Below are 11,692 nucleotides of genomic sequence, written 5' to 3' on the forward strand. Positions count from 1 at the left end.
ATGTACCGTGTTTTGTCATAAAATACTAGAGAAGCGTTCGACTCGAAAAAACCAATTGTGTGGATTCCAGTAGTAAAGCAGAGTCTTTTTTTGTCTTTGATTGTTCCCCTTGAATCTGCGAAATCAATAAACTATCACAATTACTATCGCCATGTACTATCAAAATGACTGATTGACTAACAATTCGTCTTGATTCAATCAACAGAAATATAACCCTTACAAAGTATCTCAAAACAGTATATACAGTTATCGAAATGCGAAACTTCAATACCTTATTCATATCGATACTTTCCCTTTCTCCCTTGGCAGTAATATCTCAATCCTCTGATATAAGTTCAAGTTCACACCCTATAGATGATTTCCTTGGTGGTATTTATTCAGAGTAAGTGACATGCTTTATCGATTTGCTTATAGAATTTTCTTATCATAACCATGATTTTTATTGACTGATCTTGACTTCCCGGTGATCCAGTATCTTTGGCTCATCAGCGAATAATGATCCGCTTCCCTCGTTATCTGCCACTTTGGATACGAAAACTCTTATCTTGTCAACTGATTTCAAAATCACCAATGTTCCTGTAAGTTCGATCGCTTATCAATTGTGAATTCGCATCATGAAATCCAAATAATACTGAAAATTGCTGATATTCATTTTTAAATATTGATAGCAAATTAGAGAATACAATTTCGAGTTCAAGTGAGTTACACCAAATATGTTGAGAACACATGCGATACTTGGCTGACTCACTGTATGTTCTCTATGTTTCTGTATTTGAAGAGCTGTCAAAGCCAATCCTGATGGATATGAAAGACAAATATACACCATCAATGGTCAATTCCCTGCTCCTCTTATCGAAGCAAATACAGGTGATACGATTAGAGTGCATGTGAAGAACAGTTTAGATATTCCTCAAACCATTCGTGAGTTACTTCATGTACACTTCGCCTCACAAGCACAGTTGAAATGCTAATTGGAATGAGGATAGATTGGCATGGTCTCACTCAAAATGGTTCGAATGTCATGGATGGTGTACCAGGTGTTACTCAAGTAAGCTCTGATTCTACGAAGAGGTTGGCTCTAACTCAACAATCAACGCTGATGTACAATAAACCATCACAGTGTCCTATCCCTCCTGGCGGCAGCTTCACTTATGAATTCCCAATTGTTCAACAATATGGCACTTACTGGTATCATTCCCACTTTGCTAATACTATGGCTGATGGACTTGCCGGACCGTAAGTTGATATCTAGCTAATTAACTTCCCCTCGGGCGATAGGAGCAAATTAAGCTAATTTACATGTTGCATCACAGCTTTATCGTCCATTCTCCTGATGATCCCATACAAAGAGGTAGAGATTTCGATGAAGAGCGAGTATTGATGATTACCGATTGGATGTAAGTCAAGCTAGATAATCGATTTCGGGAACGCAGGTCATTAAAGCTCATCTACAATGTAACACAACATCAGGCATGACCAATCTACCAACATTGTCGCTGCACTCAAGTCAGAAAAAGGTTACCGGGGTGTGAGTTTGTTGAACATAAATCCAACAGAGACGGGGGCTGATCCACTTGATTTAATGTTCCAGTCTCCGGCTGCACCACGAGGGGACTCTATCCTGATCAACGGTGTTGTAAGTATATGTCTTGTTGACGAAATCATGTAGATGCAATGAACAGGTAACTTATTATGAATGGTATACCTATTGTTTAGGGAAAAGCAAATTGTTCTGATCCGAATTACCCATCAGGAGCATTATGTAAACCACCTAAAGAAGCCGAGGTTCCTGTAAAAATCAACAGAAAACTAGATTTAGAATTATCAATACATCAGCACATTCAATGTTAAGGGTATCAATTGATCAACATCCATTTGAAGTTGTAGAAACAGATACAACTGCTATAAATGGACCAACAGCATTACATGAAATTCCAATTGCACCTGCACAAAGATATTCAATCATAGTTAATTCAAATCAAGGTAAAGCAGGCGATAAATTCTGGTTAAGAGTTAATGTCGCTGCTGGTTGTATGGATAAAGTTAGACAAGAAGGTTTAGCTATTTTTAGATATACAAATGATAATGAAGAATATGATGATAAAGGTGAATTACCGGACTCTAAGGCTTGGTAAGTTAATCAAAATGTCCCTTACGCAAATGGATTGCGGAAAGAAGCAATAATTTTGTTGATCAGCATAATATAGGGATGATCTTGCCGCTTATGATTCTCCTTGTCGAGATTTGGATGATTCACATACATTAAGGTGGGTTTACATACTAGCTTGAAAGAATAAGGGCTAATGAATCGCGATAGTCCTCGAATTCCTCTTGATGCCGCTGCAAAATCATCCCAGGTCCGAGTTTTATCCAGTAAATTTGGAACTTTTGCTGGAATGACAGGGGCAAATGTCACTGGATTTGTGAGTTGCTTTTGATATTGTAATATGGAATCCGTAGGTATTTAAAAAGAATGCTGACTATATTTAACCTCTACCTGGCACATAAGGCATTCAACGATGTATCATTCCAAAACCAGATCTGGAATCCGATTTTACCTACTGTCATCAATACTGGAAATTATACATCGAAAAATATAGCAACAGTTACATTTGATGTTGATGGATATGTTGATTTGATTTTAAACAATTTAGATTTCGGTATTGATCATCCATATCATTTACATGGTAATGATTTCCAATTGATCAAGAGAGGAAATGGCGCTCTAACAGTTGAACAAGCAATGAATATGGATCTAAGTGTTAAGAATCCTTTAAGAAGAGATACTATCTTCATCCCTGGTGATTCATACGCTATCATCAGAATTAGAACTGACAATCCTGGTGTATGGGCGTTACACTGTCATATTGGTTGGCATTTAGCTGTTGGTAAAGTAAGTAACCGACGTTCCTACTTTCCGAATAGTCCTTTAAATGAACAGCGCTGATAAACCTATTTACGGATATGATAGTTAGCAGCAGTCATTGTTAGACCTGATGAAGTGCGAAAATGTGAACAACCTGATAAATGGTTAGGTGTAAGTGTAACATAACTCTTCCATTGAGGATACGTGACGGCTGACTGATATTGTTTCTTCTCACATAGCTGTGTGCTGGTCAAAACATCCACGAAGAAGGACCTGCAAAAAGATCACTCCCTCCTGCTACCGGACGAACTAGGCATCTTGAATCACTCAAAGAAGTCAAAAACAAGATCATACATCGAAGAGGTCTGAAAGATGTATGAATTCCTTTCAACCATCTTATCATTTCGTAGCTTAGTATATAGTATAGTGGATATAGGTATGAAAGTAATGGACAATATATAGTGGTAGTTTTTCTTGATAGATACAAAATAAAGGACGATGATTCTCAGAGCAACAAGGACGTTCACAAACATACATACGATAGCATATATTCTGTTTTCCTATTCTTGACCTCACCGTCTGTATGCATCTACTTCTTGAATACTGTCTAGACTGATAATGCCGGAAGCTTAGCAGTATCGCGTATAAACGGCTTGATGGTAAACCCAAACCGAAGAATCTTTGTTGGTTTTTGATGGGTAGCGTAAGCTCACATGTCCTCATCGATCCAGGGCAGACTCGAGAATTGACAAAGGTTACAAAGTCACTTTTGATTTCTTTCGTTTGATTGTCATCCTTTCATTGCCGAGATGAAGACGTATTTCCTATTCTTACTGATGCAGAACGTAGGAAATAGATTGGATAGATACCAGATTAATCATAAAGTCGAATCCCTCGCTCATTCATCGATCTAGTAGTAGCTCCGGATAACTTTCAAAGCGGAGATCCTTTTAAAATCCACCAACGATTATGTCATTTCTTCGGGCGTTATTACCTGATACCACCATACAGTACTCGTACTAAATCGTTTTGTACCCTTTTCGGATCCGAAAAGCAAAGTTGGGTTCGGTGATTCTGATCAATTCTTTTGGTCAATAATCAACTTCATTTCAAGGTTGCATATTTTAGCATAAGTCTGGATATATGGAAGGTAGCGTCCAATAACACGATGATGAGAATGTACTAATACATGAAACAAGTCCGAAGCTCGGCGAAGTACGTCTTCACAGATACTTACTGAGTTTGATCAACTTGACATGCTGATAAAGGTATAAATACTAACTTGGTCTCCACTTGATTTTCCCTTTTCTTACAACAACAGCAACACTAACGATACCTCAGTAAAGTTGGACTTCATAATCTCTTCAACTTACTTCAATTTCTAAACAAATACAACAATATGAAAGTATTCATGACTGGTGCTTCAGGCTGGGTAGGACGACATGTCTTACCTGAATTCATTCAAGGTGGCTATGAAATTACAGCCCTTGCCAGATCAGATGAAGCTGTAAGTATAGCCGACTATCCTTCCTTCATAGTCATCGATCCGTATTCTACCAAAAAAGCACAGTTTACACGACGTGATAGGTTTGGCAACTTGTGCTGTGTCGCAACGCTGAACTGTAACCGGCCAATTCAGGTGGAACCCAGACACACTGGTACTCACATTAACCACTAAGGCAAAAGGTAGCAATTACTAGAAGCTCGACAACTGCTTCTAGAACCGGTTATATAGGCTTGTCGACAAGTTTGGTGCCAACTTCCGGTTCACAACCGTGACATGCTGACAAAGTTGTTTTGATTTTCCAAGGCCCCTCGGATCGAAGCTCAAGGTGGTAACGTTGTACGAGGTACCCTTGAAGACAATGATATCCTCTACAATTCAGCTAAAGAAGCCGATGCTGTCGTTCATTTGGCTTATATCCATGATTTCTCTATTTACGGAGGTAAATCTGCCCAAAGTGGGTGGACCTATTGCTTATTCAACCGCAGCTTCCGAATACTGACGATGACTTTGATTGATTCTTAGTTGATTTCGCTGCCATCAGAAGTATGTGCTCAGCTTTGGAAGGTACAAACAAGGTATTCGTTGGTACATCTGGAATTACGGGACTAAACGGTGATCAATTAGAAAGTGATAAAGCTTCTAAAGGACCTAGACAAGAAGCTGAAAATGTTGCATCTGAATATACATCTAAAGGTGTAAAAACAATTATGATTAGATTAAGTCCCAATGTACATGGTGATGGAGATCATGGACTAATTAGTTTCTTTATTAAAATTGCTAAATCAAAAGGATATGCGGCATATGTAGGAAAAGGTGAAAATCATTGGTCAGGTGTACATGTAAAAGATGCAGCAAGACTATACAGAATCGCTATTGAAAAATCAAAAAACAATGAATTACCTTCCGGCGAAAACATTATTCTACATTCAGCTGAAAAAAATAGAAATGGTGTTGAATTTAAAGAAATACAAAATGTAATTGCCAAAAAATTAAATATTCCATTAAAAAGTTTAACAGATGAACAAGAAATTAAAGATTATTTCGGTACTTTAACTTACTTTGCAAGTCTTGAAGTTAATCCTTCAATTGAATATACAAAGAAAATCACAGGTTGGGAACCTAAAGAAATTGGTTTCTTAGAAGATTTAGAAACCGGTCATTATTTTGATCAATTCAAAAATTAGGTGATCAAGACTGATACCCAAACCAAAATTGGCACCCAAATTCCTAGTGAATAATTTTGCACAAGTTGGTGTTTCCGTTGTGAGGTGGATTCGATAGATGATAAGAATAAGTATGTGTGAAGTTGGAACCGTATGCATGATATATTGCAGTCTCATTTCAACCCAGACAATTCAATGGGATTATGGAATTCCATCCGGTATATCTTTCAAGATCGTCCAAAGTGCTGTGCTCACCATGGGACGGAACCCACCTGATCTGTGCATTTCTATCGTATTTCCTATGACTCAATTATATCGCCCTTGATGGTAACTACGGAACACGGCTTCTAAAACCTATCTCATAGCTTCTTTCTTTTCCTCTTGTAAGTCTCGGTACCGATTAGACAGAATATCCTGCTAGCATTTTGTCTGAAACAGCGTATGCTGCAGAACGGTATATCTTTTCCGCGGTGATTAAGATCAAATACACACACGAAGAAGCGGCTACAACCATCAATTCTCTGAAAACGTTTTCTCAGAACACAACATTTAGTTGATTGATGGTTGATGGTGGCTTTGCGTTTTTTTATTGTGTGTGTTGTGTGGATTTGATGGAAAGTAACGCACTGCTAAAAATGTTGGAGCGTTACAAGTAATCTTCGTTCCTTTGGAAATCTTGTCAAAATCTCTTGGCCAACTTGTCTTATCCCCATCACGGATCCAAATTCTGCGTCCAAATCCGGATTCTAGCGGAACCAAATTCGCGCTAAAAATTTCTGGTTTCTATGTGTACAGCTGGTATAAGTAAACATATACCGTATTTATACGATATTTATACCAAAATGCATATGGCCAGTACAAGCATTTTTAGGCCGCCAAAGGCCAGTACAAGCATTTTTGGCCCGCCTAAGACCATATGAGAACATTAGATTTGTGCCTTACTATTTTGATGCATCCACTGTTGTTATAATTGATTTGTATCGACATTGTTTTTACCAATATTTACCCATAACACTCATTCTAACATACATACAAGCATCATATGTGTATCAACACACGCACCAATGCCACGAACACCATTCTCCAACCCTAACACTGCGACAATAAATGTGGTTGTTGGCCCTGCCGCCAGAGAGGCCATTGAAACCGTCGATACGGTTCATAATCATCATCGACCATCCAATACTAGAAAAAACTATGATAGCAGACAGGCAAAATGGCGAGAATGGTGTAAATCAAAGAGTATGACAGATCTGTGAGTAGACCGGTGAAGGCCAGTACTGGGCATCACCGGTATTGGCTAGCGTTGTATAGCACATGGTTCCCCTCCTTTCGATCGCTGATTGTTAACTTTTAGCGTGACCCCACAAAACCTCCTTCTGTTCCTTTGGGACTACGTTCTTACTCGACCAAATGAGAATATAAAGAACAAGAGGATCAGGTTTGCCACGGAAACACCTCCCAAGATGCAGTAAATGAGATGCAGCTGGACATGGAAGACCATGAAGACAATGTAGAGCTTAAAGATACAGCAACCCTGGGAGCTGCGGATTTTCAAGCGGTGGACAATGTGGTAGCAGAGGCTCTTGTGTTCCACGCTCCCAACTATCTCTCAGGCCCTGTTATGACCCCAGAGCAACTTCAGCAGAAGCGTATAGAAGAGGGAATCCGGCGACTTCAAGATTGTAAACAATCCTATTCCTCTGTGGACATGTACATATCGGCAGTAATAGCGCTGTGGAACGATCAAGTTGCAGAGGGCAGGAATATTAGCAAACATCCTCGGAGTGGATCTGTTAAAGCGTTACTTGCTGTGTTACAGAAAATGACAGTAGATCGACGTAAAATGACTTATCAAGATAAAGGTGTTAATACTCTTTTTGACGGTTACAAAACTAGAGAACAAGTAACCAAAACATACGACTGGTACTTCCTACGTAATAATGAAGAAGGCTTACGAGATATGACAGCTCATAGTTTTGGTCTTTATGGCTTGTTAAGATCAGACAATCAGCTTAACTTGGCTCTTTCAGACCTTGGTAGTGAAGATCTTCCAGACGATGAGGGCGCTACACCATGTTTCGCTGTAATTGCGCTTTTACAGCAAGGCAAAACAAACACAAAAGGCTTGGTGAAGTACTCGGCATTCATGCGTGCTAAGGATGTCTTTGCTTGTCCTGTTTTTACCTTAGCTGCATACCTTTTTGCAAGGTCAGTCCGTATTTGATGTTTAAAGAGAGAACAATGCTGACGGTATTACACATTCCCATCAATATCCCATAGGTTCCAAATCTCCACCGTGCACTGTCCTAACAGTGAAAATTCATTCCCAAATTTCCAGGATCGTAGCTATTGGTATGACCTGCCCCTTATCTCGTCTAAGACTGATCGTACCAAATCAATCAGTTATGCTACCTCATCTGCAGCTGTCAAAGAGGCATTTGAACATGCTGAGGTCTATACTTCAAAAGTTACACATGAAAATCGTTGATTTGGTTCAAGGCTAGCTGAATTAGGTGGTGCACAGGTAGATGATATTAAGCGGGCTGGTGGCTGGGCAACTGGTGTGATGGAGACAACTTATCTCAGTAATCTAGCCCGTCAATCCATCAGATGTGTTGCTGGGTTTCACCGTGATGGGGGACGCTTCTTCCTTGCTAGGGCAGTGGACGTTCCCAGTTCGTTGCAACAGAAAGTGTTTCCGGATGTTGAGAAATGGTGAGTTATTGATACGCCTATGGAGTGTAAAGTAGATATATATTGATCATGTGGATAGGATGGAACACCTCAAATTACGAATTATTGAATCTCCATCCAAGCGCAAGAGGAATAAACCCAAACCAGAACATCCTGATTTAGCAGCAAAGGCGTTTTTAGAACTACTGAAGAAATTAAGAATAACCTTTCTACAGGATGTGGTCCATTGGAGACTTAGGTATGCGAAGCACTTTCTTTGGGAACATGAACTCTTTTCCGATCCTGAATATCTCCAATTTGAGCAAAGAGCATTACATCAAGCATCCATACGTGTCAACAATATCCCGCATCAGCTACAAACAGTACTCCCTGATTTATGTTTTACTATCGAGCAGTTCAACCAATTCTACACCCGATCATACAACCTCACTTTACATGAGATGAAAACAATTAAACGAAATGTAGTGGAGACAAATGAGAAGGGAACAACAACACAAGGCATTCTTGCTGATATCAGTCAAGCACTGGCACAACCACGTACCATTATTATTCCACCTATGATTAATCCAGATCACCTGCCAATAAATACTATTTCTAATCCACCCATTAATAACCTAACTAGCCCACCGCTAAATGTATTACCCCTCCCTACTACAAGTATAGTTGAACCTTTCTGTCATGTCGGCCTTCGCCAAATGACAATGATGGTAGTTACGTAATATAGAATATTGGTCCCGTTTGCCGATATCTTTAAGTTATCAAAGATATCGTTCACGCGTTAGAGATATAGTTGGATGATAGAAGGTATCGTTGGTTCAACTTCTACTTCTTCACGACATTAGGATCTAGTAATATATATATACATCACTCATTCTGTATACTATCTTCTAGTCCCCCTATGAATTTTCTATTGTTGTCTCTAAATACTATTATTGGTACAAACGATATCATTCGCACTTCGGTATCTCTTAGAAGCTACAACGCCTATTGTCCCTTCTAAAGTCCACCAAAGCTGAGTATCTCGTTTTCCTTCTCGACGATATCGTTCAAGCCTCAACGATATCGGTCACACTTTAACTATCTCCGTTACTTCTCGCCTGTTCTGGCAGTCCCGTTGTATGAATTGACATTCTACACCGAAGGCGTCTTAGATCATCGTGACACTTTCACCATGTCAAGGAGTGTAAAAAGTGTTACCGATTTATGGAGAGAGTATACTGTTGGTTTGAATGGGCAGCCATCAATGCGATTGATGTATGAGGGCTCGAAGCATATATTTGTGAATGATTCTGAGAGGAAATTTTATGATGGTCGAAAAAAAATCCTAGAATCCGTAAAACATATTGCATTAGTACAAGGTATTACAGAACAACAAGCAGCTAGTAAGGTTGAAACATTGAGACAAAAAGACAATTTATCACTTAACAAATTGATTTCAATGATCAAACAATTAGGAGAAAAAGAATGGGATTTGATATAACGAGAGAATTCTTATATTGACATTTTTTGTTGTATTGTATTATATTGATGTATTATGCACTAGTGTGGTTTTGTTGCGCCCCGTTAACGCCGAATCAAGAATGTAATAGAGAATGTTATTGTATTTGAAACTGCCGTGCTTTCCGATACGTTTGGTTTGAGAATAATGGTCCCTTTCTATTGTAGTTGGTTGAATGAAGTCCGAACGGCAAACAAGGATCATTATGAAGTTGAAAGGTGGTCCTTTATCATCATCATTCAACATAAACGTACTTTGATCCTGTACACATCCTTCCATTGTTCTTTCCAAAAACTTTACGGCTTTATTGTTGCGATTTTATTGTTGAAGAAAAGAACAATGTGTTGCTTGTGGGTGGTATTGTTGGTGAAACACTGATGGGAAAAAACAACAAGCAGGACTGACAAAAAGCTTTCAGAGATATCTATATTTCCTTTTGTCATCTTCAGACACTTCAAACTTTTGCTTGACACCTTATTGTATTCGACCTAAGTGTTAGTAGAGACATGACATGCATTTTTAGAGCAAAAAAGATATAAATACCCCTTGCAAATGAGCATTTTCGAGAGATAATTTTCCAAGTCCAAAATCCTCTGGCAATTACACTAATAGCATTCCTTAATCTCGCTTACTGTAGCTCCATTATTGTCATCACCTCCAATAATGTCTTCTCCTTCTGGAACCAATCCATCAACACCTATAACAACAACTCCTGGTGGTGTAGGGCCAGGTAATCGAAATAGACAAGTCGCTGCAAATTTTGAATTTGCAAAAGAAGTCGATGGTAAGTTCATTTCTCTTCTTCCTTGATTTATCATTATCATCTTACATGCCCAACTTCTTGATATCGGTTGAATGTATTGAATATTGATGAATGGATTTAAATTTAGAACACAATGCACCTTATTCATGGGATGGGGAAGCCCCTTTCAGGTTAAGACTTTGGCCGGCACCCAAGGATTCACCCAAGGATTGGTCCATTGCTCGAGTCCCGCAATCTATGAAACCTGGTACAGGTATCTTGGACATACCCGAAGGTGAATCCACTAAAGTAAGTCTAGCTTAAGCAATACTTTCAAGTCTGTTATGATGTGTACTAACTTAATGTTAAACGTCAGCATCGCTCTGTTCGCCAAGGTTACAACCAAATCCCTGCTCCGAATTCTGTGTTAAGAGGTGGATCAGCTATGTGCAACAACTGCGCCTCAGCATCAGCAGCAGGAGGCAAGTGTTTTGTAGGGTGCATTACAGCATCTGAAATGCCCGGCGTTAGCTGCGCTGAATGTGTCTGTCGAGGTTCAAAGAGATGTAGTGTTTCACTTACCGAGGTCTCTAAAGAAAGTAAACTCAGAGAGGCCAATGAGGTAGCTGAATCCTACAAAGATTTGAAAGGTCTTTTAAAGGATATGACAATTTGGAGTACGTACTGCCTTCATTCTTTCCTAACGTATCATCCTATTAATTCTCATATTTGTTTGACACAATCTGACCTTATGTTCCATTTTCAAATAGAGTCTCAAAACATCGAATACCCTCCGCCCATGATTCAGCTCAAAATTACCACCGTTATCAATAACTTAGCTGAAACAGTTTCAAGAATGGATGAACAAGTAGCCTTTGATAATGGTATTGAAACTATTGCTTTACCTCGACCAACTTTAGTCTCAACTCCTCAAGCTGAGCGTACCCTTCCATCTATCGCTCTGGGAACATTCAAACGAGCCAATCCATTCACAGATGAAACCGAAGCTAATCGTAGAGGAGCAGCCTTGAGTAGATGGAGATCAGCCTTCGTAAAATGGGAAAAAGAGAAGAAAAAAGCCAAAGAGGAAGGTAAACAATTTGATAAACCTGCTCCTGTTCGAGAAACTTATCTTCTCGATGATCCACCTTCACCTACTCTCAATGCTAATGCTGGTGCATCTTCAAATGCTGGTAATGATGGTAATGGTGGTGATTAA

The 11,692-nt window shown here is 39.2% G+C and overlaps 5 protein-coding genes across 5 annotated transcripts; all 5 read left to right on the top strand.

Moving 5' to 3' along the window:
• Positions 1-254: 254 nt before the first annotated feature.
• On the top strand, positions 255-3,246 carry L201_005384 (uncharacterized protein; the record flags this gene model as incomplete). The annotated part of the gene is made up of 16 exons (XM_066221115.1): positions 255-382; positions 473-578; positions 669-697; positions 779-921; positions 987-1,048; positions 1,121-1,236; positions 1,314-1,397; positions 1,471-1,528; positions 1,592-1,636; positions 1,717-1,762; positions 1,837-2,131; positions 2,208-2,267; positions 2,318-2,423; positions 2,510-2,893; positions 2,972-3,037; positions 3,106-3,246. The coding sequence occupies 16 exons, from the start codon at positions 255-257 to the stop codon at positions 3,244-3,246; spliced, it is 1,869 nt and encodes a 622-aa protein (XP_066077212.1).
• A 1,019-nt stretch (positions 3,247-4,265) lies between these two features.
• Positions 4,266-5,557, top strand: L201_005385 (uncharacterized protein; the record flags this gene model as incomplete). Its single annotated transcript, XM_066221116.1, has 3 exons — positions 4,266-4,373; positions 4,677-4,827; positions 4,896-5,557. 3 exons carry the CDS (start codon positions 4,266-4,268, stop codon positions 5,555-5,557), a joined length of 921 nt encoding a protein of 306 aa, XP_066077213.1.
• Positions 5,558-7,016: 1,459 nt separating this feature from the next.
• Positions 7,017-8,027, top strand: L201_005386 (uncharacterized protein; the record flags this gene model as incomplete). Its single annotated transcript, XM_066221117.1, has 2 exons — positions 7,017-7,747; positions 7,943-8,027. 2 exons carry the CDS (start codon positions 7,017-7,019, stop codon positions 8,025-8,027), a joined length of 816 nt encoding a protein of 271 aa, XP_066077214.1.
• Positions 8,028-9,404: 1,377 nt separating this feature from the next.
• Positions 9,405-9,713, top strand: L201_005387 (uncharacterized protein; the record flags this gene model as incomplete). Its single annotated transcript, XM_066221118.1, has 1 exon — positions 9,405-9,713. The coding sequence occupies one exon, from the start codon at positions 9,405-9,407 to the stop codon at positions 9,711-9,713; it is 309 nt and encodes a 102-aa protein (XP_066077215.1).
• Positions 9,714-10,394: 681 nt separating this feature from the next.
• L201_005388 (uncharacterized protein) lies at positions 10,395-11,692 on the top strand (the record flags this gene model as incomplete). The annotated part of the gene is made up of 4 exons (XM_066221119.1): positions 10,395-10,515; positions 10,622-10,782; positions 10,850-11,150; positions 11,244-11,692. The coding sequence occupies 4 exons, from the start codon at positions 10,395-10,397 to the stop codon at positions 11,690-11,692; spliced, it is 1,032 nt and encodes a 343-aa protein (XP_066077216.1).

This window comes from Kwoniella dendrophila, chromosome 7 (genome assembly GCF_036810415.1).
Source record: "Kwoniella dendrophila CBS 6074 chromosome 7, complete sequence".
Taxonomy (NCBI): Eukaryota; Fungi; Basidiomycota; class Tremellomycetes; order Tremellales; family Cryptococcaceae; genus Kwoniella; species Kwoniella dendrophila.